At 45.4% G+C, this 27,801-nt stretch overlaps 2 protein-coding genes across 10 annotated transcripts in view; both read left to right on the top strand.

Moving 5' to 3' along the window:
* The first annotated feature begins 484 nt into the window (after positions 1-484).
* Positions 485-11,356, top strand: LOC144015535 (matrix metalloproteinase-16-like). Its single transcript, XM_077515610.1, has 10 exons — positions 485-1,104; positions 2,645-2,793; positions 2,967-3,086; positions 3,157-3,470; positions 3,797-3,958; positions 4,564-4,940; positions 5,019-5,157; positions 7,477-7,627; positions 7,741-7,856; positions 9,486-11,356. Exons 1-10 carry the CDS (start codon positions 988-990, stop codon positions 9,953-9,955), a joined length of 2,115 nt encoding a protein of 704 aa, XP_077371736.1. The 5' UTR covers positions 485-987; the 3' UTR covers positions 9,956-11,356.
* Positions 11,357-23,468: 12,112 nt separating this feature from the next.
* LOC144015531 (cyclic nucleotide-gated channel beta-1) overlaps positions 23,469-27,801 on the top strand; it is a 39,286-nt gene continuing 34,953 nt past the window's right edge. For all 9 annotated transcript variants that reach the window (XM_077515604.1, XM_077515598.1, XM_077515602.1 and 6 more), the window contains exons 1-5: positions 23,469-23,630; positions 24,082-24,163; positions 27,347-27,377; positions 27,452-27,497; positions 27,578-27,668. In XM_077515604.1, coding sequence (XP_077371730.1) covers positions 24,083-24,163; positions 27,347-27,377; positions 27,452-27,497; positions 27,578-27,668 — 249 coding nt within the window. In that variant the 5' untranslated portion in view covers positions 23,469-23,630; position 24,082. The remainder of the gene's footprint in view (positions 23,631-24,081; positions 24,164-27,346; positions 27,378-27,451; positions 27,498-27,577; positions 27,669-27,801) is intronic.

Genomic DNA, 27,801 nt, shown 5'->3' with positions numbered 1-27,801 from the left:
TCTGCATAAGCCTGATCACGATCCTGTCGATTGGAATCAGCTTGTGTTGGAAGAGTGAAACCTCCAAAACCTGCAGGACTTGGGCCCTCGAGGCCCGCCCCTGGTCCAGGGTGTACCAACCATGCTTCTTGTCCAAAGTCAGTCTAAGGAAAAGTTTCACTTTATCACTTGCGATTTGGTACCCGAGGATTGTGGGGTTTTTTTGTTTTGTTTTTTTTCTCCCCGTTTCCCCCCAACTTTTAAAGGGTTTAAAATGTATAAACCCTCCCATAATTTCAATGGAGGTCAGTTACACGCGGATTTATGCTAACCGCGGCGATATTGATACCCCGCGAATAGCCAGGGTACACTACAGAAACCAGTTGTCATACCGTACTTTAAAAAAAAAAAAAAAAAAAAAAAAAAAAAGACTTGTATTTTCTTTGGAAGCCAGCAGAGGACGATGTGGGACGTGGTATCCTTCCTACCTCCCCTCTCCAGTAATGACTTGTTTTTGAGCGAGGTGGGCTTCTCAACCTCGGAACTATTTGATCGCATATTCCTCTGTCTTCTCGCGACCTCTTGTTTACGAGTTTCCCCCACGCCATTGTCGGCTTTCTTTAAACCTCGGCGTTCTTTTTATGGCTGCATTATTTTCGTCGCAATTAAAGTCAGAGTTCAAGTTGACCTCCCGTTTTTGCTTGGAAGCGTGCTGCAGACAGTGCAGAGAGTGAAGGCAGATCATTGTCAGCTTTGAACTGTTTCGGGCAGTTTAAGGGCGAAGCTCTTAACTTGGACGACACACACATGGAGTTCTACCAAGTTACTACAGTTTCACTGTGAACGGAATATTCTCTTGAAGTTTTTTTTAATTTTTTTTTTTTAGGTGACACTTGTTGACTCAATGTGAGACGACGAGAAAACTACTAAACTAGCTTCTGTTTTGCCTCAATCCCTTCCTTTCTTTGTTCCACTGTATCCCCATCACTCCACAGTGGACCTTTGAAGATGATCCCGGCTCAAGAACTCCGGTCTCATATCCTGATCACTTCTGTCTATTTACTTTCTGTGTTCCTTGGCAACACGGCGGCGGATGTACCGGAACAGGACGGCTTCAATGCAGAGGTAAATTGCGGTCAAATTCGGTCAATTCTAAGGTTGTTTTCAGAACTGCATTCCAAGCATGCCCGACATTTGACCTTCCTTCTATTTAATAATTCACTTGGGTTGTGCTTATGGAAAGTGCTCTTTTGCATGGGAGAAAAATGAAATTCCACCTACAGTACCTGGAAAAAGAACATTAGACCACCAGACTGTTCCTCAAAGTAGGAAATCAATCCGGAAAAATAATGGCATGCCATATTAATCAGAAAAGATTGAATCAAGGAAACTGCACCTTACTGTGACCTGGATGACTGCAATCAAACAATATATAAAAATAAATTAGTAAATACCTATTAAATAAAATTCTTATAAAGAATGTACAGTAGTTAATAAAACAAATTGAGGTAGTATTGTAGCTAAAACCTAGCCATAGTTGTGCACATGCCATATCCTCTCTTATATGAAGTTAAGGTCGTGTTCAACTATTCACAAACCACATATCAGGCAACAATTTGACTTGGTATAAGGCAAAAAAAAAAAGAAAAAGTTGCAAGTAATGAACAGGGCACTGTAACTAAATATAATTAGTCTTCTGTGCTCATTATGTTCATAAGGTGCAATTGTTGTAATAACTGATATTGTGGATATTCGGGATGTGCTCAAAATATCAATACAGGAATATGTCATTGCGGGACTCTTTACAATACATATATCAATATTGAATTGTCAAAATCGATATTGCACAAGTTTCCCAGTTCGTCTCTGCAGTGCGCACACATTCCAACCAGGCACGGCGCTAGCAGAAAACCGAAAGCATTAGTGAAATTAGAAGAAAACATATTTGCCAATACACCCGCTCGAACATTGCCATGTAGGGATTTCCCTACACAGGAGCTATCAGAAATCTGTTTAGCCCCTGTTAAGCCCTCCTGCATTTTACATTTGATATTCTTAATTATTTTCTCAGACCCCTATCAAGCCCCCTTTTAGCCATGTCCATGTGCACATGGGTATGTGTGGCCTAAGTGCTTCTGTCTCCATGCTATACATATGAAATTTTGAGTCCTCTGACTCTGTCATGTCAAAAAATCGCCTGCTATGCTGTTTTTGAGACCCATGGAGGCTTCTCAGAAGGCAGGTCTAGAACGTCAGAACCAGTCATCCTGCTGTCTTGAATTACTGTACATGGCTCCTACTGTAGCTGACTGTGAAGGAATTCTCGGTACTCAGTTACAGGTCATATTGATGATCATGATCACAGATGTGCCCAAGTGCAACTGAGTCATGTTTTCGTATGTTTCCTTAACTTCTGTTTGCATCTTTTTTTTTTTTTTGGCTGCCACTGCAGAGAAGGCACAGGATGGAATGTGGTAATATTATTAGAGGCCATCTGGTTTCTATCTGCTTTTTCTTTTCCTTCTCGGATAGTTCTCCAGTTATTAAGTAATGGCTTCTTTCCCAGATTAACATTGTTGCTGATGCCTTGCTTTTATCACAGTTGATATCGACTCATAACATAACATTTCTCAGACAAAGGTGACCTCTCCTCTTCCTCTCGAAGGCGTGGCTTCGTAAGTTTGGCTACCTGTCTCAGGCCAGCAGACAGATGTCCACTATGCAGTCAGCTGAGATCCTGTCCCAGGCAATAAGCGACATGCAGCGTTTCTACGGCTTGGAGGTGACCGGCAAGTCGGATGCCGCCACTGTCACGTAAGATCCATACTCTTGTATTGTTCTGATGGCTGTCATCTCAAGACATTCATTCCAAACAGAAGCCCTCATTTTTGTTCAACTTGTGCTTCCACAGGTTCAAATGATGCACTCATGCCAACATCAAATCTGAAATCATGTCATGTATGTGTGTGCTGCTTTTGCTTATGTAGTGCCATGCGTCGACCTCGTTGTGGCCTCCCAGACAAAAAAGCCGACGTGGATGATGGCACGAGGAGGAGACGCTTCGCTGTCACGGGACAACGGTGGGACAAGGACCACGTCACCTACAGGTATACGTCACTAACACACGGACCTATTAAGTGCAATATGTATTCCATGAAATACTTTTCTATGTGTCAGTATATTGGACCAGCATATCCCGCCCTCCTTGGGAGCACAGAGGACATACGATGCGATCCGCAGAGCCTTCGACGTGTGGCAAACGGCCACGGCGCTCACCTTCCAAGAGCTACCGGCTCAACACGGCAACAACAGCCAGGCCCAGCTCGCGGACATCCTGTTGTTGTTCGCCTCTGGTTTCCATGGCGACATGTCCTTGTTTGACGGCGAGGGGGGCTCACTAGCCCATGCCTTTTATCCCGGGCCGGCAATGGGTGGGGATACACACTTTGATGCAGATGAGCCTTGGACATTGGACAGTCCAAACCACCAAGGTTAGTGGGTTGATTTTAATTTGTTTTCACACCAGTAGATCAAGCTTATGGCAGCAAGGGTGGTTAAACATATCTGCCTTACAGTTCCCTCTGACACTGCTTTGGTCTCTGAAATTACTTAACCTTTATTTTATTTTTATTTCATTGTTTACACAAATCTGCGTGTGATTATTCACTTCATTTGTGTTATTTCATCTCCTTGCTCATCTTTCATCTTCTGTTTTGTGGCACATTTAAAAAATCATCTGTCCTGAATTATATTTAATTGTGACTTCCTGTGGATTACATTTTTCTCAATACTTTTACATGCACTTTCTATGCTACAGGTGTTGACCTCTTCCTGGTTGCGGTGCATGAACTTGGTCACGCTTTAGGTCTGGAGCACTCTGACAATCCCAACACCATCATGGCTCCTTTCTACCAATGGATTCACACGCACAACTTTACACTGCACGAGGATGACGTACAGGGAATACAGCACATCTATGGTGAGAGGCTCACACTTCCATTTTGTCTTCACTGACAAAAGAATGTACAAATGACTATTGACAGTATCACTTCATTTAAATACTGTATCAGTACAGTTACATTTTTGTTTTCTGTTGCTTAAATTACATGTCACTGACTGACACTGCCAGAAGGTGTTTTGACAGTTATACGGTATCATTTAAGCGATGTTTTGAAAATGTGAAAAAAGAATATGTAAAGTATTTCAATAACAGACTGGATGAATTAAACAGTAGTGATATGATCTGACAAGTAGAGGCAACACATCTTCTCAAACATTTTTGCATACTAATGAACAAAGTATCTAAGACCATCAATTGTGACTTTGTACTCATTATGTAACAGTGTTTTCCTCTCTTAGCAACCAGTGTGGCAGCTTTTTCCCCCAAAGTAGTCACAGTCATTAAGTGAGAATTAAGGCAGCACATGGAAAATGACAATGACAATGTGTCATGGAGTGGGTGTAACGTGAAATGAATATATTATAGTTTAAATGCAACACATGATTCTCTTGAAGTATATTTTGATGAAAAGTTATTTGTCCAATCTTTCAGTATGTTAAAGACTCACTTTCTTCCTGTTCCAGGTCCCCCTCCCATTACTGAGGCTCCTCCCACCTCTGCTGGTGATCCGAAATATACATTACCCACCTCCCATTCACCCCCTGAAGACAAATCCACCCGTCCTCCCCCAGTTGATGCTGAACCCGACACTCCAAGCCCTACTGAAGGAAGCCCACATGTCCCGAACAAGCCGGAACCAACCACCAGACCGACCACCCTTCCCACAATCCCCACCACCTCCCATCCTGACCCCGAAGTCACGCCACCAATCAGAAGAGACGTGCCCCCTCCTCCACCTACTCGCCGCCCTCCCAAACAGCCGGATAACAAGCCTCCTGATATCTGTGATGGGGACTTTGACACTGTGACCCTTCTAAGGGGTGAGATGTTTGTGTTCAAGGTGAGACATACGAAACATTTGAATTGCTAAATTACAAAACGCAACAAGAAATGCATGCAAGTTTGGTCATACGTGCAGGGTCGCTGGTTTTGGCGTGTGCGTAGGAACCGGGTCCTAGACAACTATCCCATGCCGATATCTGTCTTCTGGGTCGGCCTCCCTAGCAACATTGATGCAGCTTACGAACGCCATGATGGCAAATTTGTCTTCTTTAAAGGTACACACTCTGCAGTATCATCTTCTCAGTTTACACAACGTGCATTTAACTCTTTTTCAGAGCATATTCTGCCCTTTAGCATGTTTTTCTTCTCGATAAAGACAACTTTGACAGGATAATTGAAATCTGTGTTTAGATTTAAAATTCTGAATTCAAAGGAAATAGTGCTGACTGAGCGTTTTTTCTCTTGCCAAGCCAGAATTCCAAAGAGATTCGAATAATTCAACTCTTCCAACAGTGAATGCTCATATACTGTGTGTCAATTCCATATATTTACAATCAATTACTGTAACCAACTTTATGCACTGAGCTATGAATGAGGGGACAGTGTTTTTCCATAACACTGTTTTGACAATATGGCAGTGAAAATAAAAGCACATTTGACACTTTGTCACATGTGGTATCTATGACAGGATCTCTGACTGCATCTGTGTGTGCTGCGAGCTTAGTCGATGTCATAAATGACGTCTGCAGAGCTTGGCAGCTGCTGCTGGCTCAGGCCAGAACCCCAAACGTCCTCCAGAGAGAGAACAGATTGCGTCAGCCCTCTCTCCATTGCTGCACATGTGCACATCGTTCACCTTTATAATCAGGCTTTGAAAGAGTTTGCACATTTTTCAATATTTGATTAAATTTGTAAGCACATAGAGATAGTTTTGCTATTCGTACTTAGTGAAAGTAGCTAAATTATGTCACCGAAAGCAGAATGTGCATAATTTTTTTTTTTTCTAGAGCTCAGAATTGTTCATTCGGTAGTCTTACCGATTCAACGTCTTATCATCATTGCTCTTTTTTTTTTTCTTTTTTTTTTTTGTGTGTATGTGTGCGTGCGTTTGCGTGCGTGCGTGCGTGCGTGTGCGTGCAAATACGTATATAAATTTATACTCATTAATTCACCTAAGACCTTATAAATATCCCATTACCCTTCGCCTTAACCAGGTACTTCAGAGTCTTGCCAGAGTAGTGAGGTTCAAATGGTCAGGAGACCAGAGAAAAGGTCAGAAAAAATAAAGAGAAAAGAAAGATAAATCAAAGTGAAATCCAGCACCGACCAAACACTTCCTGCCTTCCCCATGGTTACAAAATCAAAGTCTTACGCCAACCCCGGAAGCCTCTAAATTCCAACAAATTAACGAGATCTCAAGAGACCAGAGGAAAAACTAAAGAGAGGAAGGAGGGAAGGATCGATGAGGCAGCGTGAGATCCATAGAAGCCAGTACAAAGTGAAATCCAGCACCAACCAAACCCCTCCTGCGTGGTTACAAAACCAGAGTCTTATGCCAACCCCAGAAACCTCAAACTTCCAATAAATTGAGATCTCAAGTGACCAGAGGAAAAACTAAAGAGAGGAAGGAGGGAAGGATAGATAAAGCAAAGTGAGATCCACAGAAACCAGCACCCACTGATTCAAGGGGCTGTGGGAGGGAGAGGCAAATTCTGTTCAGAATGTGCATTCAGATGGAAGCTGAAAACTGTCTCTCAACCCGACTGCCGTATAGACTATTATTAGTATTGAGGCTAAGGTTATTTTGGTTCACTAACGAAAAAACTGAAATTCAAAAAACAATTTTGTTAATGAAATAAAATAAAAAGGAAAATGCTTTTAAAAAACTAAAACTAACTGAAACTACATTTTATGTTTACAAAATTAACTAGAACTAACTATAATTATAGCAAAAATGTCCTTCGTTTTAGTCTTTGATGATTAATTTAATGCATCAGCCTTTGGGGATAATTTTAAATGTGATTTTCAGTAGATTTATTTTGATATTAACCGGAATAAGAACATTTGAAAGTATGTCACACGGAAGTGACGTCATCTAGCATCAGCCAATAGACAAGCGCCTTCAGATGATGTCGCTCCCATGATATTTTTTTTAAATATTGCGCACAAGTAATACACATAAAAAAAAACTAAAACTAATACTGAAACTAAGTATTTGTCAAATAACTAAAACTAATACAAACTAACAGAACCACCTGATAACTAATTAAAACTAAATAAATACAAAAAAAACAAAAAAAAAACTCAAAACGAAATAAAAACTAGCTAAAATGAAACATTCCAAAACTATAATAACACTGATTGGTACGGAGCCCCTAAGGTGACATGGTAGAAAAAAAAAAATAGAACAGAGATTGGTTGCACAAGTGCATTCAGACATTTTTTAAAAAAGTCTTTGCATAAAGGTCAAACTAAAAATGGATTCAAAGCCCGAATCTCTCAACTGTGAAGCAGACGTGCAAAGCATCAGGCGACCAGGCTGCCTTTGATTGACCATGCTTTTGAATTGGATGTTGTGTATTTTGTCCCTGCAGATGATCAATACTGGGTGTTCAGGGAAGCGGATGTACTGCCAGGATACCCGCAGCCTATTCGGGAATATGGTCAAGGTGTTCCGCCTCACAGCATCGACACAGCTGTCTGGTGGGAGCCAAATGGATACACCTACTTTTTCTCTCATGACCGGTATTTTACACTCAATCCCTTTTTAGGCTTCTGCATGTAATTTAGCTAGTTATAGTGATTTTTTATTTTTTTTGCATATCAATATTAATCTGCATAAATATCTGTCGGTGTAGATACTGGAGATTCAACGAAGAGACCCGTAAAGCGGACCGAGACTTCCCAAAACCAATCAGCAGATGGGGAAAGATCCCTCCCTCACCCAAAGGAGCCTTCCTCAGTGATGATGGCGGTAAATGATGACTTCGACTGTATAGTGAATGACTGAGGGGGATGTGAGAGTAACCACAGGTTCCATCCATGACAAATACAGTCGTCCAAAAGTAGTTAGGACAAAAGAGGTGTTGTCAGGGAAAGAATCCAAAGTTCAGTGAAATTGTGTAGTGTTGAATGTCAATGAACACTGGTTAGTCTGGCGCAAGTGTAGCAGGGAGAAGGGTAAGACGGGAAGAATGAGCTCTATGGTTTGAGGGCTGGCCAGTCCTGCGCTTTGGAAATTAGATTTGTGGCAGCACTGCTCGAAATGCACCCAGCGGATGTGGATCCCATCTGAAGAGTTCAAATGGTTGTTAGAAGTAACCAAAACGATCACTTGTGGTTCTTTCAATGCCGATACCAAATATTACTGCATGAATACAACATATTGATTATTATAAGTATGGCATAGTCATGGAAAATTATTCTTATTCGTTGACATATTTCCCGTTTGCCCAAACTACATCGTGAGCGCAGTTCTATTGCAGCTTGCTTCCATGTTTAAAAACATGCATGTTAGATGCAAAATTAACCAAACTGTAGGTCTGAACGTCAGTGTGGGTCCACTGCTATTGGCTTCTGACCGGTCCATGGTGTAAACTGTCTTCCGCCTAAAATCAGCTGGGATAGGGTCATCTTTGACCCCAAAGAAGACAAAGGGGCAGATTCACTAAGAATGTGCTGTGTCCGGTAATAGCGTGAACTATTGCACCACAACTGCACCCGCAGTCTGCGCCCAGTTACCCACCTAGTCACTAAGGATATTGCTCTAATCATATACCGGCGCAAACACGCCCACAAATTCTGACAGCTTGGAGCAAATTTGCACCTGATTTACCACACATGGCAATGGATTTGCACCAAGAACATGGTTGTTATAGTCACAGTTGCGAGAAAGATGACATAATCAGAAAGCGAGGTTGCGGTGCAGAAGCGTTATCCTCATTTAGCACCATTAAGCTGTACAGAGCAGAGAGGACGACGACGACGACGTCATTCATTCATAAAGTAGAAATAATTGGTGCGATCATTTATTAAATATATATATTTCAGAGGTGTATGCATACAGTATGCATCTGGCAAGTAAAAATGAAAAAAAAAAAAAAAAAAAAAAAAAAACAGAAAAATGCCCCCCCCCGTGATCAGCCTGAGAGGGACATGCACCATGCCATGCACTGCTGTCATGATCCTGGGATCGAGGTTGCGGCAGGTTAATACATGCTTTCCTCTGTGTGGCTATTTGCGCTGGCGTTAGTAAATTAGACGCTGCATATCTATGAGTCTCATTTGCATTGGGGTGGGCATATTTTGCTTCAAATGTATGCAAATTACCTAATTTACATACGCGTAAATAACACCGGTGCACCGTGGTGCAATCTGGTTGGCTGCACACTTAGTGATGGTGTTTTGTTAATTAGGCGCTCCCGGATTGCTCCATTTTTATCGGTTAGCGCCGCGCAAAGGCGACGCAAACCTTTAGTGAATCTACCCCAAAGAGTATAAAAATGCACGGATGGAAGTTGCAGATTTATATCAAATGTGTGTGATTTTGTTGCACACGGTCCTGATAAACAACCACACAAACTGCCTTTTGTCTCTCATGCAGCATACACCTACTTCTACAAAGGCACCAATTACTGGCGCTTTGACAACCACAAGACAGTAGCAGACAAAGGCTACCCACGCTCCATCCTCAAGGATTTCATGGGCTGCGTGGGCGTCCCGGAGCCTCATCCAGACCCGGACATCGAGCCCGGAGCTGAAGACAAACCCACCCGGCCTTCAGACAGAGGAGAGGATGAGCGCAAAAAAGTGGACCGTGGGAAAGATGAAACTACGGCACCGGAAAAAGACGAGGAAGGCCCAGAGGCGGATGAGGATGACCAAGATGTGAACGTGGTGGTGACGGTGGCCGACAACGGATCCAAGGTCATGACGTTGGTCATGGTGGTGGTTCCTCTGGTGCTCATCCTGTGTATCCTGGTCCTCATCTACGCCATCCTCAGGACTCTGCAGAACAAAGAGACCCCCCGAGCACTGGTTCATTGCAAGCGCTCGCTGCAGGACTGGGTGTGACGCACACGAAAACACACACGCACTATTTTTTTCTGATGTTTTTTTGGTAGGAAGTTTGTTTTATTATGGCTATTTAGCCATGCGTAATAATTAACAACCTGTGAAGTGGTTACTATCGTGCCTGTGGAGCTAGTTCACAATTTCCGCTGTGCCTTCGTTGTGTTCATTCGATCCCTTTTTCCTCATAGACTTACTGTGAAAGACACATGGCCCAAGAGGATTTGACTGTTTTCAGTCATTTGTAGCCGTACAGAGATTGATGTTTTTATGAATGAGTCAGCAATGATCACGGATCTTCTTGAGGCCAGACATTTGCACTTGGTGTTCCTCTTCGCATTTGTTGTTTTAGTGCTCCTGCTTCCTTGCAGATGTTTGTGTGCGTTGCATGCGTGCGAAAGCACTTTCAAGTGTACACACACACGAGCAGGGGTCGTCCTCCGAGCAGCGCAGGAATGTCAGGCAACACATGCCCAAACATCACATGATCTGGAATGCCGCTGAAAAGAGAAGACACGCTTAGAGAGCACTTACCTAAACACAAGCACATAATACAGCGCAGACTTTCGGGCTCCAAACTCCGCCCCCTCCCTCCAAGATGACTATTCAGGCTCCACCACTAAATGTACAATCTCAGCGGAGTCAAATTGTTGCACAGTTTGGATCGTGCCAAGGTTGTGTTGAGATTCACTTTGTGGTATTTAACCAATTAGCTCTAACTTAAAGTGAAACCAAGATAGGCGTCCATTACAGATTCTGTAGGTGCTCAGTGTATGCTTAATAAAGAAGAAAATGTTGAGGAGGAAATGGGAGAGAAAGAGATGAGGGTAATGCAAAGGGTCTGCCAATTTTTTTTTCCCTTGGAAAAAGGAGGAATGGGCAAAGAGAAGAAAAAAAAGGGAGGAGCAACGCTGGCGTTGTGCCTCTTGACCTACATGATTCAAATCCCACTCCACTTTTTTTTCATTTGTTGCCATTAGCAGATGACTTCCTCTTCCAACTCCTCCCTTCCTCTTCTTCTATCTTTCTGACCACTTTTCTGCAAATTCCCAGTCTCACGCCACTTGTTTGTTTTTTTGTTTGTTTTTTTTCCAACATGTATTCATTTGAACTGCATTCTTTTCCAGCAGGAACCTGAAGAATTTCACAAGATTGATGCCTGTTCTGTGTGCTTTGCAGGTTTTGTTCTTCTGTGTGAAAAGCCAAATATCACATATCTGTGGACACTTCTCACCACTGAACTTCTTTTTAAGACCTACTTAAAATTTCCAGTGTTGTACATATGAGCAGCCGTATATTCCAAAAGTGTTCATGCATGCAGAGCATGTTTTGTATCGGGGCCTGCACGCTTCTGTGTGGAGTTTGTTTTTAAATTGACAATAAAATTCACAGGTAACAACACCGTCCCGTCCTCACATATGGTTTTTATTAACCGGAAAGCTTTCTTTTGTGTGGATTATTTTTTCCCACCACAAGAGAGAGCCCTTTCTCCAAAGTGAGCAAATCCACATGGCAATAAACTACATTGTGTTTTGTACCAGACTGAATGAATACAAAATTAATTTTGTTTTTTTTTAGATGGGATTATCCAAGTGACCCGAGGCTGGTAAATATTTTCGGTAAGTGCATTTTATGTCTTCTACTGGATGTCATGTCCACTGGTTAGTTTTATGGTGCTTGACAGTGTCACAGGTTTCAAATGAAGATTTATTCTTCTAATCAAAGTATTGTGCAATTTTTGTCCTCTTTAGTTATTCATTTAAAAGTGATGTTCATAGACTGTAGTTGGCTGGAGACCAGTCCAGGGCACAAATGAGATGGGATAGGATATAATTAAATAATGAGCAAGAAATATGGATGGATTTTTGTTGTTGTTAAAAATGATTTTTAGTTTTGGTATGTATAGTGTACAATATGCTGTCTGTTTTAAGGCAGTCTTCTTATATGTCTTTGTGTCATAGTTAATCAGGATTAACTCGCGTCACAGATCAGCCATTGCAGATTTGGCGGCTCTCTCTTTCTTCTGCTTCCTGTTTTTCTTCTCCTCACTCTTATCATAATTGTATTTGACTTCCTTTCTTCATCTACTTCTGTGATATCATGCTGTAATATGCAGTCCGCCCCACATATTATCCAGATGTTGAGTTAAGATTGAGGCCAGTGATGGTGCCATCTTCCTGTTCTCTTCTCGCAGCTTATCCCCTGCTGAGCGCATAATGGGATCTGCAACCTCCCCAACAAGTACGCCTCTTTCTCCTGCAACGCACTGGAAGTTTTACAGGGTGACCTGCTGGAATTGATGAAGGTCTTTCTACCTGACACACACTTTGTTGCACCTATGTGTAAACATTTGTATCGATAAAGAAATTATTTACATTTAATACAGTATGGAGTTCAATTAAAAAAATGCTATATAGAGATTGACTGTACACAGAATAAAATATTTCATGATTAAATAGCTATACAAAATCATCTTTTGAAGAAATTGGAGTATTGCATAAGAAACAATAACAAACAGTTTGCTAAAAAGTAGAAATAAATGTGTATGTAAGCAGTACAGCTTGAAATATACCGACAGTTTATTTGTTGTTGTTTTTTTTGTCTACTTGACCAGGCATGTCTACAAGGATTTTTTCTCTCTCTGGGCTAAAGTGGAGCTTGACTGATACAAAGGAAGGCTGATAACAAATATATTTTACAATATCAAATAAAATGCTAGGGTGTCTTCCGTGGGGATACACAGATCTGACAGGGCCACCCACCACCCAACTCTGGTGGAGCGTCATCCCTGTACAGTTCTTGACACAGACGAGGAAATTAGGTTAATGGTAGCTCTTTGCGCTTTGTCTAATGAGCTTTGAATTCCTCAACATCTATTTTAGTCATACAGTTGAACTCATGACTAGTCAGTCCGTATAAGTCCCGCGTCACCGGTGCGACATGGAATGAGTTAGTATACAGGACAATAGTGCAGTAGGTGATTGTGGAGAAACAGCAAGGCGAATGAGATATACTTAAGCCCAAAACTGTTCCTTCACGGGCCAAATTTTGATCGAATGGGAATTTTCATTTAATGTATAGTGTAAGTTGTTCATGACACAAGTAAGCGATTACAAACACTATTTTTATGGGCAACAAGCAAACCTCGCACAGGAAGGCTGAAACCAAACTTCAGAACTGTGAAGCATGACATACTCGTGTCATGTTGCTGGGCTCTCAGTGTGTTTCCTTGTCTCACAGTGCCTGATTAATGAGAGGGGCGTGTCCCCTGCACCACACCTGCAGTGCATCACCTATTAGGCCTTCATAAGGACTGGGACTCCTTGCAGCCACTGTCGGGTCGTTGCTCCGTCTGCTCACAGCCATCGTCTAGTGTTTCTACTGTTTTTCGCCTTTGCTAAATTATTATAGTCCAAGATTCTCGATTTTCATCTACGTAAGTTTTGCTACGTCTTTTTGTTCCCACTTTTATGTGGCGTGTTTCATAGCTATAGTAAGTTGTTGCTTTCTTGTGTTTGCGGTTTGTAGCCTTCGGGTCTTTTTGTGTTGTGTTAATTTCCCTCTTTGCAATTTGCAAGCACCTTTTTTCCTGGCTGTGTCCAGTGCTTTATGTTCATATTCATGTGTTTTGGTGAATAAAACCTCTCGCTTACTCCTCTGTGATTCTGGGATCCACTCTCCGGTCGCACCGGAACCTTATCAGAACGACCCGACCATGGATCCTACAGAACACAAGGAGGTCCGTCACGCATTGGCCAGCCAAAATCGCCGAGTGAGTCAGCAGGAGTCCACCATCTCTGAGCTCATGGAGATGGTCACCTTGCTGGCCCACCGGCTGGAGGAAGTCGGTGCCCAGGTTGGACAGTTGGGGGCTGGCGGCAGAACAGATGCCTCCGCTGCTGTCGGTTCCGCCAACCCACCGGTAACACTTAGGGAGCCAAATCTCGCACATCCGTCACGCTATGGGGGGGAGCCTGGGGATTGCGGCACCTTTCTTCATCACTGCTCCCTAATTTTCGAACAACAGCCACTCACCTATCATAGCGACAACTCGCGAGTGGCTTTCGTGATGAGTCTTTTGACTGGCCGAGCGGCAACCTGGGCCATGGCCGTGAGCAACACTCGTCCGGACCTAAAAGCATCTTTTGCTCTGTTTTCTGCCGAGTTACGCCGCGTGTTTGACCATCCTATTCGAGGCAGGGAGGCCGGTAATCAACTCGTGGACTGTACTCAGGACCATCACTCCGTAGCTGACTATGCTATTACGTTCCGCTCGCTGGCCGCTGAGAGCTGCTTTAATGAGCCCTCCATGTGTGTTCTTTTCCGTCGTGGACTCAATTCTCGCGTTAAAGATGAACTGGCCTTACGGGACAAAACTGGAAGCTTGGAGGAGCTCATTGCTCTATCCATTCGCTTGGATAACAGGATCCGGGAGAGACAGCGGGAGAAGGACTTGGAACGTTAGTCTAAATCAGCCAACCCTGTCAGGCATGGACATGTTGGTGACGTCGGCTCTCAGGTTGTTGCTGCAGCCCCAGTGTGGGCACTCCCCGAGGCGGGGCAGAAACCCATGCAACTGGGAGCTGGCCGGCTTCGGGCTGAGGAGAGGAGACGCCGGGCCCGATCTGGAGCATGCTACTACTGCGGATTGCGGGGCCATCTGGTGGCACAGTGTCCTCAGCTGTCGGCTCGTCACTCCACACGACTGGTCAGGATGGGCAGTCAGCAGGCTACAGACGGACCCAAGTCAACCATAGTTTCACACACCACAACACCGTGTGAGTACAACCGTGCTGCCTCAATCACGCATTCCTCTGAGACTAAGAGACTTGAGCTCCCGGGAGAGGTCGCTTTTAATTGTAAAAGAATTAAGGTGGTGGCCCTGGTCGATTCCGGGGCAGACGATAATTTTGTTGATCCAAGTGTAATAGCGGCCCTGGGTTACGAGCCTACAGCCTTACCGAAGGAACGTAGGGTTTACGACATCAACGGGCGCCTTCTGGGGGTAGTAACTCACACCACTGAGCCTTTGTGTTTGTCTTTTAGGTAACCATGTTGAGTCTCTCAGTTTTTTGATTATGTCGTCACGATCGGCACCAGTGGTGTTGGGCTTGCCTTGGCTAAAGTTACATAACCCCGAGATTAATTGGGCTAAACCCTCACTTGAAAACTGGAGTGTTTACTGTCACCCACATTGCCTGTGGGCTGCTGAGGGGGGCAGTTGTCTGCCTGCTATTTCCTCAGAGGAAACCCTTTGTCTAGACAACGTACGACCCGAATACCATGATTTGAGTAAAGTCTTCAGTGAAGAGAGGACACAGACGTTATTGCCCCTACGATTGTGCTATTGATTTAATTCCTAATATGCCACTTCCTAGTTCCCGGCTGTACCATGTTTCCCAACCTGAGCTGGCAGCCCTCCGGGAGTATATTTCAAGCGCACTAGCGGCAGGGCATATACGGCCATCCACCTCCCCTATGGGAGCTGGGTTCTTCTTTGTTGATAAGAAGGACAAATCACTTCGCCCCTGTGTAGATTATCGTGGCCTAAACGAAATGACTGTAAAGAATAAGTACCCGTTACCGTTGCTGATTCAGCTTTCGCTTCCCTCCAAGCCGCCAAAATATTCTCAAAATTAGATTTGCGCAGTGCCTATTACCTTATCCGCGTCAGGGAGGGGGATGAGTGGAAAACTGCCTTTAAAACTCCCCTGGGTCACTTCGAATATTTGGTGATGCCTTTCGGGCTAACTAATGCTCCAGCAGTCTTTCAATGTTTCGTGAACGATGTCTTGCGCGATATGATTATTGTATTTTGTTTTGTCTATTTGGATGATATCCTAATCTACTCCCGCGATCTTAAGGAACACCAACAACACGTTAGACTGGTTCTCCAACGCTTGCTAGCTAACGGTCTATATGTTAAAGATGAAAAGTGTGAGTTCCATTCATCCTCCGTACAATTTTTGGAGTTTGTGGTGGAGGATGGCCAAATCCGAGCTGATGCTGGGAAGATTCGCACTGTGCTCGAGTGGCCAAGGCCAACCTCGAGGAAGCAGTTGCAGACGTTCTTAGGGTTCGCGAGCTTCTGCCGTCGGTTCATCCGCAATTATAGCCAGAAGGTTAGACCACTTACTAGGTTAACATCTCCTAAGCTTCGCTTTGAGTGGTTAGACTCGGCAGAGGAGGCTTTTAATGATTTGAAGAGGGCATTTACCTGCCCGCCTGTTTCGCGACACCCTGACCCTCTTCTTCCTTTTGTGCTTGAGGTGGACGCATCGGATTCAGGAGTGGGGGCTGTGCTCTCTCAGCGGTCTCCGGTCGACCAGGTGCTCCACCCCTGTGCCTTTTTCTCCAGACGTTTGACACCTGCCGAGGCAAACTACGATGTGGGAAACCGTGAACTTCTGGCCATTGTCGCTGCACTTCAGGAATGGCGTCACCTCTTGGAAGGAGCTAAGGAACCATTCAGTGTTCACAGATCACCGTAACCTGGAATATCTACGAACTGCCAAGCGGATGAACCCCCGACAGGCCAGGTGGGCGCTTCTTTTCACACGCTTTGACTTTATCACTTACAGACAGGGCACTAAAAACAAGAAGCCAGACGCCCTCTCTAGGATGTTTGACTCTAGCCGTGGAGAGGCTACTGAGGATGAGACTATCCTTCCGGTCCACTGCGTGGTGGGGGCGCTGCGCTGGAGGATTGAGGAAAAGGTGGTGGAGGCTCTACGAGACTTACCTGTGCCTGCGGAATGCCCAGCAGGTCTACTCTTTGTTCCTGACGTACTACGACGAGAGGTCCTGCAGTGGGGGCACGAGTCGAGGGTGGCCTGTCATCCTGGAGCGACTCGTACGCGAGAGGTTATTTCCCAAAGATTCTGGTGGCCCTCTCTCAGGCAGGATGTTCTGGACTACGTTAAGGCATGCGCCGCCTGCGCATGTTGAAAGGCCTCTCACCAGCCTCCGTCGGGCTTGCTCCATCCCCTGCCAGTGCCGTCTCGACCATGGTCACACATTGCTCTGGATTTTGTGACTGGTCTCCCGGGGATCTTCCGTGGTCCTGACTATTGTGGACAGATTCTCTAAGTCTGCTCATTTCGTCGCATTATCCCGGCTGCCATCCGCTTTGGAGACCTCGCGTTTACTGGTGAAGCACGTTTTCCGTCTGCATGGCATACCACAGGATATTGTCAGATCGTGGACCACAGTTTGTTTCCCAAGTTTGGAAAAGGTTCTGCAAGTCCCTGGGGGCCACCTACAGCCTGTCATCTGGATACCACCCGCAATCCAATAGACAAACAGAGAACCAACCAAGACCTCGAAGCGATGTTGCGGTGCGTATGCCAGTATAATCCCACTACTTGGACAATTCATTTGCCTTGGGTTGAATACGCCCACAACACTCAGGTTTCCTCTGCCACTGGTCAATCACCCTTCTATGTTGCCCATGGCTATCAGCCTCCGCTGTTCCCTTCCCAAAAAGGGCAGGTGGTCCTCCCCTCAATTCAACTGCACCTGAAGCGAGCCCATCGGGTCTGGCGGTCTCTGTGAAGCTGCGACTTCCACCGACCCTAAAGGTACATCCTGTCTTTCACGTGTCTCTGCTCAAACCGGTATCCTCCAGTGCCTTGAACCCCCCCCCCCCGGCGGCTCCACAAACTCTGGATGGTGACCCGATCTACGCGGTGAAGGAGATTTTGGACTCTAGAGCTCGGGGCAGGGGGTTCCAGTACCTGGTCGACTGGGAAGGCTACGGTCCTGAGGAGCGGCAGTGGATTCCCCGCTCTTGGATCCTGGATCCGTCCCTCCTGCGTGTGTTCCATACGGCACATCCGGAAAAACCAGGTGGTCCGTTGGGGGGGGGTACTGTCATGTTGCTGGGCTCTCAGTGTGTTTCCTTGTCTCACAGTGCCTGATTTAATGAGAGGGGCGTGTCCCCTGCACCACACCTGCAGTGCATCACCTATTAGGCCTTCATAAGGACTGGGACTCCTTGCAGCCACTGTCGGGTCGTTGCTCCGTCTGCTCACAGCCATCGTCTAGTGTTTCTACTGTTTTTCGCCTTTGCTAAATTATTATAGTCCAAGATTCTCGATTTTCATCTACGTAAGTTTTGCTACGTCTTTTTGTTCCCACTTTTATGTGGCGTGTTTCATAGCTATAGTAAGTTGTTGCTTTCTTGTGTTTGCGGTTTGTAGCCTTCGGGTCTTTTTGTGTTGTGTTAATTTCCCTCTTTGCAATTTGCAAGCACCTTTTTTCCTGGCTGTGTCCAGCGCTTTATGTTCATATTCACGTGTTTTGGTGAATAAAACCTCTCGCTTACTCCTCTGTGTTCTGTGATTCTGGGATCCACTCTCCTTAACAGCTAGCCACTCACCACACTGTAAAAAAACAACTTGTAAGATTTATTTTTAAAAAAATTCTCGCAAGTACACCCAACATTTAGATTGATTTACATGTAGGAAATATTAAGTAACGCTTACTAAACATAATTATAAAGTTTCTTACTGTAATGTTTAGTTATTGTAATTAGGTAATAGCCATTGCTTATTTAGTACATCTTAAAAACATGAAATGATTACCAATACTAAACAAATAAGTACTAATTGTATTACCGGTAACATTTTCTACTTGTCTTTATACTGAACTCTTAACCCAATATTTCTTAGTACTTGGACTAAATTTGTTGAAATAAATCCAAACAACCATGGACAGTCACAATGACTCCTAGGGACAATTTAGTCACTCCAATTAACCTACAATGCATGAGTTTTTCGGAATATGGGAGGAAATCGTTGAAGCACGGGGAGAACATGCAAACTCCACCCAGGAAGGCCGAAACCTGGAGTCTGTCACGACGAGGAGAGGTAGGACCCAGACGCAGGATAAAGGTAGGCCACAAAGGCAACAGGTTTATTGCCGGTCAGCAGCTGTCTCCTCTCACACTGAGAGGAGAAAGGGGAATCAAAAGGTGGAGAACAAAAAGCGCTCCACTAGGGAGGAAAAAACAGGCAAAAGGTACTGGGGACAACGAAAAGCGCTCCGCTAGGGAGGAAAAAGGGCACAAGGCAAAAGGGGTAACACAAAAGGCGCTCCACTGGGGAGGAAAAAGCACAAAAACAAGGCAAAAACACTTGGCACCATGAACGAGGACATAAGGACTGTGGGACGCTTCGGCAACGGAGGGGAGAATGCAGGTGGCTTTTATTGTGGCTTGATTGGTGGCAGGTGGTGGTAATCATGGGCGGGGACCGGTAATTAGCAAGCAGCAGGAAGGGTAAGTGACCTGAGGTGAGAGGGGAATCATTATTTCACAACAAAACAGGAAACATGAACACAAAAATAAAAGCATGGGCCGTCACGCCGGTGGCGGCGTGACAGTACCCCCCCCCCTCAATGGCCGGCTCCTGACGGCCATCCGACTCAAAGAGTCCAAAAACAAGGGCGGGCGGAAGGGGGCACGGAGGTGGGAACACGGCCCACCCCTCCGTCCCAGACCAAAGGCAGTTCAGGAGGGCGTCCACGACGCCCGACGAGAGAGTCCCAGCGGGGCCAGTCAGGTGGGCGTCCTCGACGCCCGACGAGAGGTGAAGGCAGCCGCAGGGCTTGCGCCGCCGGGACTTTGGGCGGCGCCTGGCGAGGTTCCGGGACCTTGGGCGGCGCCTGGCGAGGTTCCGGGACCTTGGGCGGCGCCTGGCGAGGTTCCGGGACCTTGGGCGGCGCCTGGCGAGGTTCCGGGACCTTGGGCGGCGCCTGGCGAGGTTCCCGGACTTTGGGCGGCGCCTGGCGAGGCTCCCGGACTTTGGGCGGCGCCTGGCGAGGCTCCCGGACTTTGGGCGGCGCCTGGCGAGGCTCCCGGACTTTGGGCGGCTCCTGGCGAGGCTCCGGGACTTTGGGCGGCGCCTGGCGAGGTTCCGGGACCTTGGGCGGCGCCTGGCGAGGTTCCGGGACCTTGGGCGGCGACTGGCGAGGTTCCCGGACTTTGGGCGGCGTCTGGCGAGGCTCCCGGACTTTGGGCGGCGCCTGGCGAGGCTCCGGGACTTTGGGCGGCGCCTGGCGAGGCTCAGGGTCTTTGGGCGGCGCCTGGCGAGGCTCAGGGTCTTTGGGCGGCGCCTGGCGAGGCTCAGGGTCTTTGGGCGGCGCCTGGCGAGGCTCAGGGTCTTTGGGCGGCGCCTGGCGAGGCTCAGGGTCTTTGGGCGGCGCCTGGCGAGGTTCAGGGGCGAGAGGCTGCAGCAGGCGAGGTTCAGGGGCGAGAGGCTGCAGCAGACGAGGTTCAGGGGCGAGAGGCTGCAGCAGGCGAGGTTCAGGGGCGAGAGGCTGCAGCAGGCGAGGTTCAGGGGCGAGAGGCTGCAGCAGGCGAGGTTCAGGGGCGAGAGGCTGCAGCAGGCGAGGTTCAGGGGCGAGAGGCTGCAGCAGGCGAGGTTCAGGGGCGAGAGGCTGCAGCAGGCGAGGTTCAAGGGCGAGAGGCTGCAGCAGACAAGGCTCGGGAACGAGAGGCCGCAGCAGACGAGGTTCGGGGGCGAGAGGCCGCAGCAGGCGAGGTTCAGGGGCTTGAGGCTGCAGCAGACAAGGCTCGGGAACGAGAGGCCGCAGCAGACGAGGTTCAGGGGCGAGAGGCCGCAGCAGACGAGGTTCAGGGGCGAGAGGCTGCATGTGGCTCACCAGTTCATGGACCTGGCTTGACAGCTCCTCCAGCTGCGAAATCACGGCTTGCTGAACCTTTTCCCGGTTGGCAAGCCGGACCTCCAGGCTCTGTAGCCTAGCCTCGACCTTTCCTGCTGGGTCCATGCTGGCCGAAGTGTACTGTCACGACGAGGAGAGGTAGGACCCAGACGCAGGATAAAGGTAGGCCACAAAGGCAACAGGTTTATTGCCGGTCAGCAGCTGTCTCCTCTCACACTGAGAGGAGAAAGGGGAATCAAAAGGTGGAGAACAAAAAGCGCTCCACTAGGGAGGAAAAAACAGGCAAAAGGTACTGGGGACAACGAAAAGCGCTCCGCTAGGGAGGAAAAAGGGCACAAGGCAAAAGGGGTAACAAAAGGCGCTCCACTGGGGAGGAAAAAGCACAAAAACAAGGCAAAAACACTTGGCACCATGAACGAGGACATAAGGACTGTGGGACGCTTCCATGCACTGACTGTGAGTGACACTTCGGCAACGGAGGGGAGAATGCAGGTGGCTTTTATTGTGGCTTGATTGGTGGCAGGTGGTGGTAATCATGGTCGGGGACCGGTAATTAGCAAGCAGCAGGAAGGGTAAGTGACCTGAGGTGAGAGGGGAATCATTATTTCACAACAAAACAGGAAACATGAACACAAAAATAAAAGCATGGGCCGTCACGCCGGTGGCGGCGTGACAGAGTCGATCTCGCATCCTCTGCAATGGGAAGCGGACGTGCTAACCAGTCAGCTAGCATGCCTCTAATAAACCAATGACAGATAATGCGAAAGAAAGCCCTTTTGTTTAGTTCTGAAAAGCAAAACAGCAGACTCTGCAATGGTGATTCAAAAATAATTCAATAATTATTAAATTAATAATTAAATAATTCAATAATGATTAAATTAACACTTCTGAAAGTAAACATTAACTGTGTAAATCTTAATTTTTAATTTAAAATGTCAACATTTGCTGTAAACACATTACACATAAAAAAAAAAAAGTAGCACATTGAAGTATACCTAATGTTTTTAATTAACTGTAAATAACTGGGGGGTAAATATAATTATGAAACCAATGTAATATTCAGGGAAAAAAGTCATTTTTATCAGTATACCATGCCGCTCCAAGCCTATACAATGTTTGCTCCAAATTATATAAATAATGTTCACATCTGGTGGGTCGGGGAATCATTTTGGGCAGGTCAAGTAATAAGAATATAGGGGGTCCTCAGTATAGGTTACAATGTAACAAATTAACTGTAAAAAGAAATAACTGGCAAAATGTTGACAGCTAAATGTTGACACTGTGAAAATCTATTACACTATTTTACTGTATTTGTATTTACTGCATATAAATTAGTTTCTTACTGTATTTACTTGCACAGCAATTCACTGTAATCTAGTTTACAACTGTTTCTTGTATTGTAATTTAGAGGAATTTCCTGGTAACTAAAGTTGTAAATCCTCGTTCTGCAGCGAGTGCATAAATGAATGTTAGCTGTAATGTTGCCTGTTTATCGGAGAAAAACGATGTGAAGACGATGCAAACTGCCCTTGCACGAAAATATTACTCACCAATTCGCTGAATTCTTGTCCTTGCTCTGGTGACAATATTTGCGTCAACTCCTATAGTGAGTACCCACCAAAATCTGACAACAGTATTTAAATGTAATGCACATATATGCATGCCTAAACATAGTTGCTGTAGAATATACAGTATTACAGCAAATTACTGTACTTTGTTTCTACCCATAATGTACTTTGTTTTACCCATAATGCTTTGCAGTATACAATCAAATACTGTCAAAAAAAAACAACAAAACAAGTTAATACTGTTACAGTGGAGTACTGTCATCTTGAGACTACAGACAGTGGTTTTTCATTGGCTTGTTTTACATTCATTTTATTTCCACAATATTTATTAAAATAGGACTTAAATACTGTGTTAGCGGCTTCTGCAGACTATGGTAGAAATTAAGGTCACATAAGCACCACAGGAGCAGTCAAGTATATAAGGTGTGTTCCAGGTTGCCTTTTATTTGGAATCTGGACAGCTAACAATTAATAGTTAATTAATAATTACATGTAATAACAGTCAACTAATATTTAATAATAATGAATTAATAATAAGAAATGTTTCTAGCATGAAAAATGCCATTGATGTTTGTGAATCTATATATAGTAAGGTTGTTTTGGCCTGCATCTTTCCTAAAAAGAAGACAAAATATTGATGTTGCACTTTCCTAAAAAGACTAGATTAGTACAAAAAATTCATTTTCTGTACATTTGGTACATACAGTTGTAATGTTCATAATCAATTTCTTAATAGCGTGCGCTATACTGTACAATAAAGGCTTTTTATTGTTCTTAATGTTTATTAAAGAGGGTCACTATCTAACATAGCAACACAGGAAAATGTAGGTCCAGGCTGACAACAGTTGAGAGCCAATTTTTTAGAGTGCTAAGTTCATTTACTTTAGAATGGTGCAAACTTTTTTTTTTCCCCAAAAAAATTGTCTGATAATCTCAGTAATATATAAAATAAAAAACTCATTCATTATGAGTCACTAACTCAAAAAGTACTGGACATGTATTGGCCAGGTACTCTATGTTCTAAATACTGCTAAAAATATCCTCTCAAACATATATGAACCATACATACACCCAGTCGAATTGTTAGTTTCTGAACCAATAAGATGTAAACATTACAATATGTCAGCAGTTTCCACAAAAGACAGTCTAGGACAAGTAAAGAGTGAATCGGACGCCCTCGTCTCCAGCTTCCCTGCTGGCGGTAGCAACAGTTTGCTTTGCTTAGATCGGATCGGATGACGTCCTCGTCACACTTTACTCATCCTCCATCTGGCCCCGAGTCCAAGATTGGGCCTTAACCTTCAGGTGGTTCTCCTTAATCCAGTTAGGGTCGGGCAGCCGCTGTGGAAAATCCCTGCTGAGCTGTGTCGCATTGTGGATCTCGTCGACACCACGGACATGCTGGACCACCTGTAGACCCTCAGGTAGGAAACTAAAATGTTTATGTGTAGTCTTGATGTTGATATTATGATATTTAGTGCACATACTACCAGGTTGCCTGTTGCTGAAGTGGATTATCCTATCCAACTGCAAATCCCCAACCTTGAACCTTCTCCTTTCTCTACATTTACGAGCTACTTTCTTCCATCTAAACAATTTAACATCTGGGAAGAAAACTGTGCTGCCCTGCTTTATTTGCATGGAAGACTCGATGCTCCCTTGTTTTTACCACTATATATAATACACTTATTTAATTTATATAATGTGAATGCTATGAAATACTCAAGTAAATGTGAGGGCAAACCTTGGATTAAAAATATGCTTCATCAGATCTCCTTCGCTCCACTAAAAGGCTCTCCCAATCAGGTGAATTATCATCATTATCATTCACATTGGATCTTGACGAAGGTCTTGTGTGTGCCTGCGTTTGAATAGGATGTTCAACTGGGTGGTGAAAGTGGTCCCCCACCCCCCTGGGTCTCCTCAAACGGATGCAGATAGCAAGAATCCTGCTGAGGTAAACACACACATACACTTGACCCTTGAGGACATCATCAGGATTTGCACATTGATTGGTAGGGATGTAATGATATGGGCAATATCGAGATATTGTGATATTAAAACTACCACAATATCGTCGTCATGTTCACAATATTCAAAAGGAACACATCAGTTGATTTCCATTTGTGCAGTTCTAGCACCCTCTGGTGGCTAGTTTATTAGTGCAATTTAATTTTCATTAAAGATGTTTTGGCCTTCTATGTTTAACATCTATGCCAATGGTCAGGTGAAGGGAACGTAATATGCTTGTGAACCGAGTCAATATGTGGAGGAACTTATATGTGCATGCATTAGCAAGTAAGTGCCTCGCCAGAGTACTAGTGACACCTAACCCTGTTACTGAGTCCGCCAGCTCTACCCTTACACCGTGAATGTGGCCCCACCCAGTGTATATACAAGTGTGTGCGTGTGGTGCATTAAAATTGGGAGCAGGTGAGTCGGAGCAGAGGGAAAAAATTTCCCCTACTCCGACACACCCGCACCCCCCCCCCCCAAAAAAAGAAGGGACAAAGTGGTGGGGCAGGGACACAGATGGGGGGGACCACAGCGCTGCCAGGCACTGCAGTCCATCCCCTCTGATGGCTCCCCGCCCCAACTCACCCCTCCCCTTGGACATGAAGTGCATTAAAATTGGAGGGGAGTCTGGCGTGACGACCGGGGCCTCTCCCCACCGGGCTCGGTGTTCTGGTGTTCCGCCTTTTCCCCTGGTGCTTCCTCCTCTGCTTCCCCCCTCCCGCCGCTGTGCTACTCTCGCACAGCTGGAGGTGGGGTGGGCACGTTTTCCCCCTCTGCGCTGCTGCCCGGTGCCGGTTTCCGGGGGTGGGGTGGGGCTCGCGGGGGGGTTGGCGGTCGTCGGGGGGCGGCTTGTTTGGGGGGGGTGGAGGTATGGGTGGGTGGGGGGTTGGGTGTTGGGGGTCGGGGTGTGTTCGGGGGTTTGGGGGCCGGGGGTGGTGGGGCCTGGGTCGTGGTGGGTGGCGGGTTTGGGTGGGGTGCGGGGGGGTCGTGGGGGGATGGGGGCTGGGGACCGGTGGGGCGCTGTGGGGGCCCGCTGGGCCTCGTTCTACGGCCTTGGGCTCGGGGGTGTGGGCCGGGGCTGGGGCGGGGGTGTTCCGGGCGTCTGGGTCGGCTCACCGACCGGTGTCCGCTCGGGTGGCTTGGGGGTGGCCTTGGTGCTGCCGCGGCCTGGGGATTTCGGGGGGGGGGGGCGGTGCTCGCTTTGCTGGACCGCGGTTGACGGCTTCTTTCTTTGGTGGTGGTCCTTATGCATGCCAGATCCGTCGCACCAGCATCTACTGAAACTCAACAGAAGTAGCCTCTCCCTCCCACAGCCCCTTGAATCAGTGGGTGCTGGTGTCTGTGGATCTCACTTTGCTTTATCTATCCTTCCCTCCTTCCTCTCTTTAGTTTTTCCTCTGGTCACTTGAGATCTCAATTTATTGGAAGTTTGAGGTTTCTGGGGTTGGCATAAGACTCTGGTTTTGTAACCACGCAGGAGGGGTTTTGTTGGTGCTGGATTTCACTTTGATGGATTGGATGTACTGGCTTCCATGGATCTCACTCTGCCTTATCGATCCTTCCCTCCTTCCTCTCTTTAGTTTTACCTCTGGTCTCTTGAGATCTCGCTAAATTTGCTGGAATTTAGAGGCTTCCGGGGTTGGCGTAAGACTTTGTTTTTGTAATCATGGGGAAGGCAGGAAGTGTTTGGTCGGTGCTGGATTTCACTTTGATTTATCTTTCTTTTCTCTTTATTTTTTTCTGACCTTTTCTCTGGTCTCCTGACCATTTAAACCTCACGACTGGCAAGATTCTGAAGTACCTGGTTAAGGCGAAGGGTAATGGGATATTTATAAGGCTTTAGGTGAATTAATGAGTATAAATTTATACGTATTTGCACGCACACGCACGCACGCGCACGCACGCACGCAAACGCACGCACGCAAACGCACACACGCAAATGCACGCACACACACACACACACACAAAAAAAAAAAGAGCAATGATGATAAGACGTTGAATCGGTAAGACTACCGAATGAACAATTCTGAGCTCTATAAAAATAAAAAATAAAAAATAAAAAGCAAGTAAGTGCCTCAATATTGTCTTATTAGAGATTGTAGGTTGTTTATATGCATTGCTGTAATTTACAAAAGCACAATCTTGTGGGCTTTTTTTTTTTTTTTTTTTTTAAGTATGAGCTCATATTTTTTTTAGAATCTTGTGACCTTTATTAGTATCACCAACTTCCCCACAATATCGTGATAATTATCGTATCATGATGTTTGGATATCTTTACATCCCTACTGATTGGTGGGTTAGTTAGCGCAAGTCATGGTTGACGAGCAAAACACAACCGTAATGATCTCAACACGTGAATACATTTAATAACCAGCATCTCTCTTGAGTATAATGTAATATTCATTTTTAATTCTGAACAGCTTCAGATGATGTACATGGAACAGTTACATATCGGCACTTAATTAAAATAATAGCCTAAGTCTTTTTTTTTCTTTTTTTTTCAGATTTTTCAGGAAACACAAAACATTTAACCATTTGCATCATGAGGAGATGTCTTGGGCAAAAAGAGGGTGTTGATATTTATATGCAGTTGTCCCTCGTACTGTGGTTCATTCATTTATTTTTTAATTGTGTAGTAGAGTTAATCAACAGCATGTCTCCATTAAAATCTTCTGCTAATTGAATACAGCCTATCACAGCTCATTATAACAAATCGTAATCCATAAAAGGTGGTATATTTAGAGGGAGGATGAAAACAGCTGCTGGTGCTTTTTCAGTCACTTTATTAAACCAACAGTAACAAAGCAAATTAAACCAAAGAACGCATTCTTAGCACTCTTGCCAGGAGCGTCAACTGACACCATCACTGTAAACCAAAGCGGCTACTGCTATAGCCAGCCAACAATGCATACGCATATTGCCGTTCCATGTCTCAACAGAGCACACTCACATACGCACAATCCACAGTCATAGTTTCTACGGTGCAGAAATTGGGGATGGCAAACTCAAGTGGACAACCATAAATAAATAAAGAAGTAAATAACCACACACATGCATATACTGTATTGGTTGATGATTGTATGCATCAAAGTAGATATTCTAACCAATTCTTTTTGTGTCTCAGATTAAACAGGAAGGCTCCAAAAGCAGAGATGGTGAGAATTATTACATGGACAATCTTGTTGAATTGCGTTCTGTCAGTTATTCTAATACCAATTATCCAACACAGCCAAGAGTCCTCCACTGAAGTGTACAGGTGATGCTTCGGAGGACAGGTAAACTTTTTTTTTTTTTCCAGTGCTTTGAGTTATTAATGTGTGTGAGCATGCATACAGTACATACCCCTTCTTCACAGTCAGTCCCAGGCGGGAGTCTTAGGTTGGCTGTCCAATGGCTTTGCAAGCACCCTACCTCAGCCTGCTGGATCCTCTCAGCTCGACAGCAAGGTGAGGTATTCAAATGCGCCTGTAGTCTATGAATGAATATATGAATCTTAAAGTTGTAATGTTCTTGATGAATGTAAACCTGCAACAATGGTCCTAGAGTGGGTACCTATCCAGCGCACCTAATTCCAGAGCT

The sequence above is a fragment of the Festucalex cinctus genome, chromosome 3, assembly GCF_051991245.1.
Source record: "Festucalex cinctus isolate MCC-2025b chromosome 3, RoL_Fcin_1.0, whole genome shotgun sequence".
Taxonomy (NCBI): Eukaryota; Metazoa; Chordata; class Actinopteri; order Syngnathiformes; family Syngnathidae; genus Festucalex; species Festucalex cinctus.
The sequence above is the reverse complement of the archived record's forward strand: the minus strand, read 5'-3'. Positions and strand labels throughout refer to the sequence as shown.

Excerpts from the sequence above, each read along its gene's own strand:
- LOC144015535 (XM_077515610.1), top strand. The coding sequence starts at position 988 with ATGATCCCGGCTCAAGAACTCCGGTCTCATATCCTGATCACTTCTGTC. Across the intron at positions 3,471-3,796 it reads GGACAGTCCAAACCACCAAG|GTGTTGACCTCTTCCTGGTT; the intron begins GTTAGTGGGTTG and ends TCTATGCTACAG. Across the intron at positions 7,628-7,740 it reads TACTTTTTCTCTCATGACCG|ATACTGGAGATTCAACGAAG; the intron begins GTATTTTACACT and ends CTGTCGGTGTAG.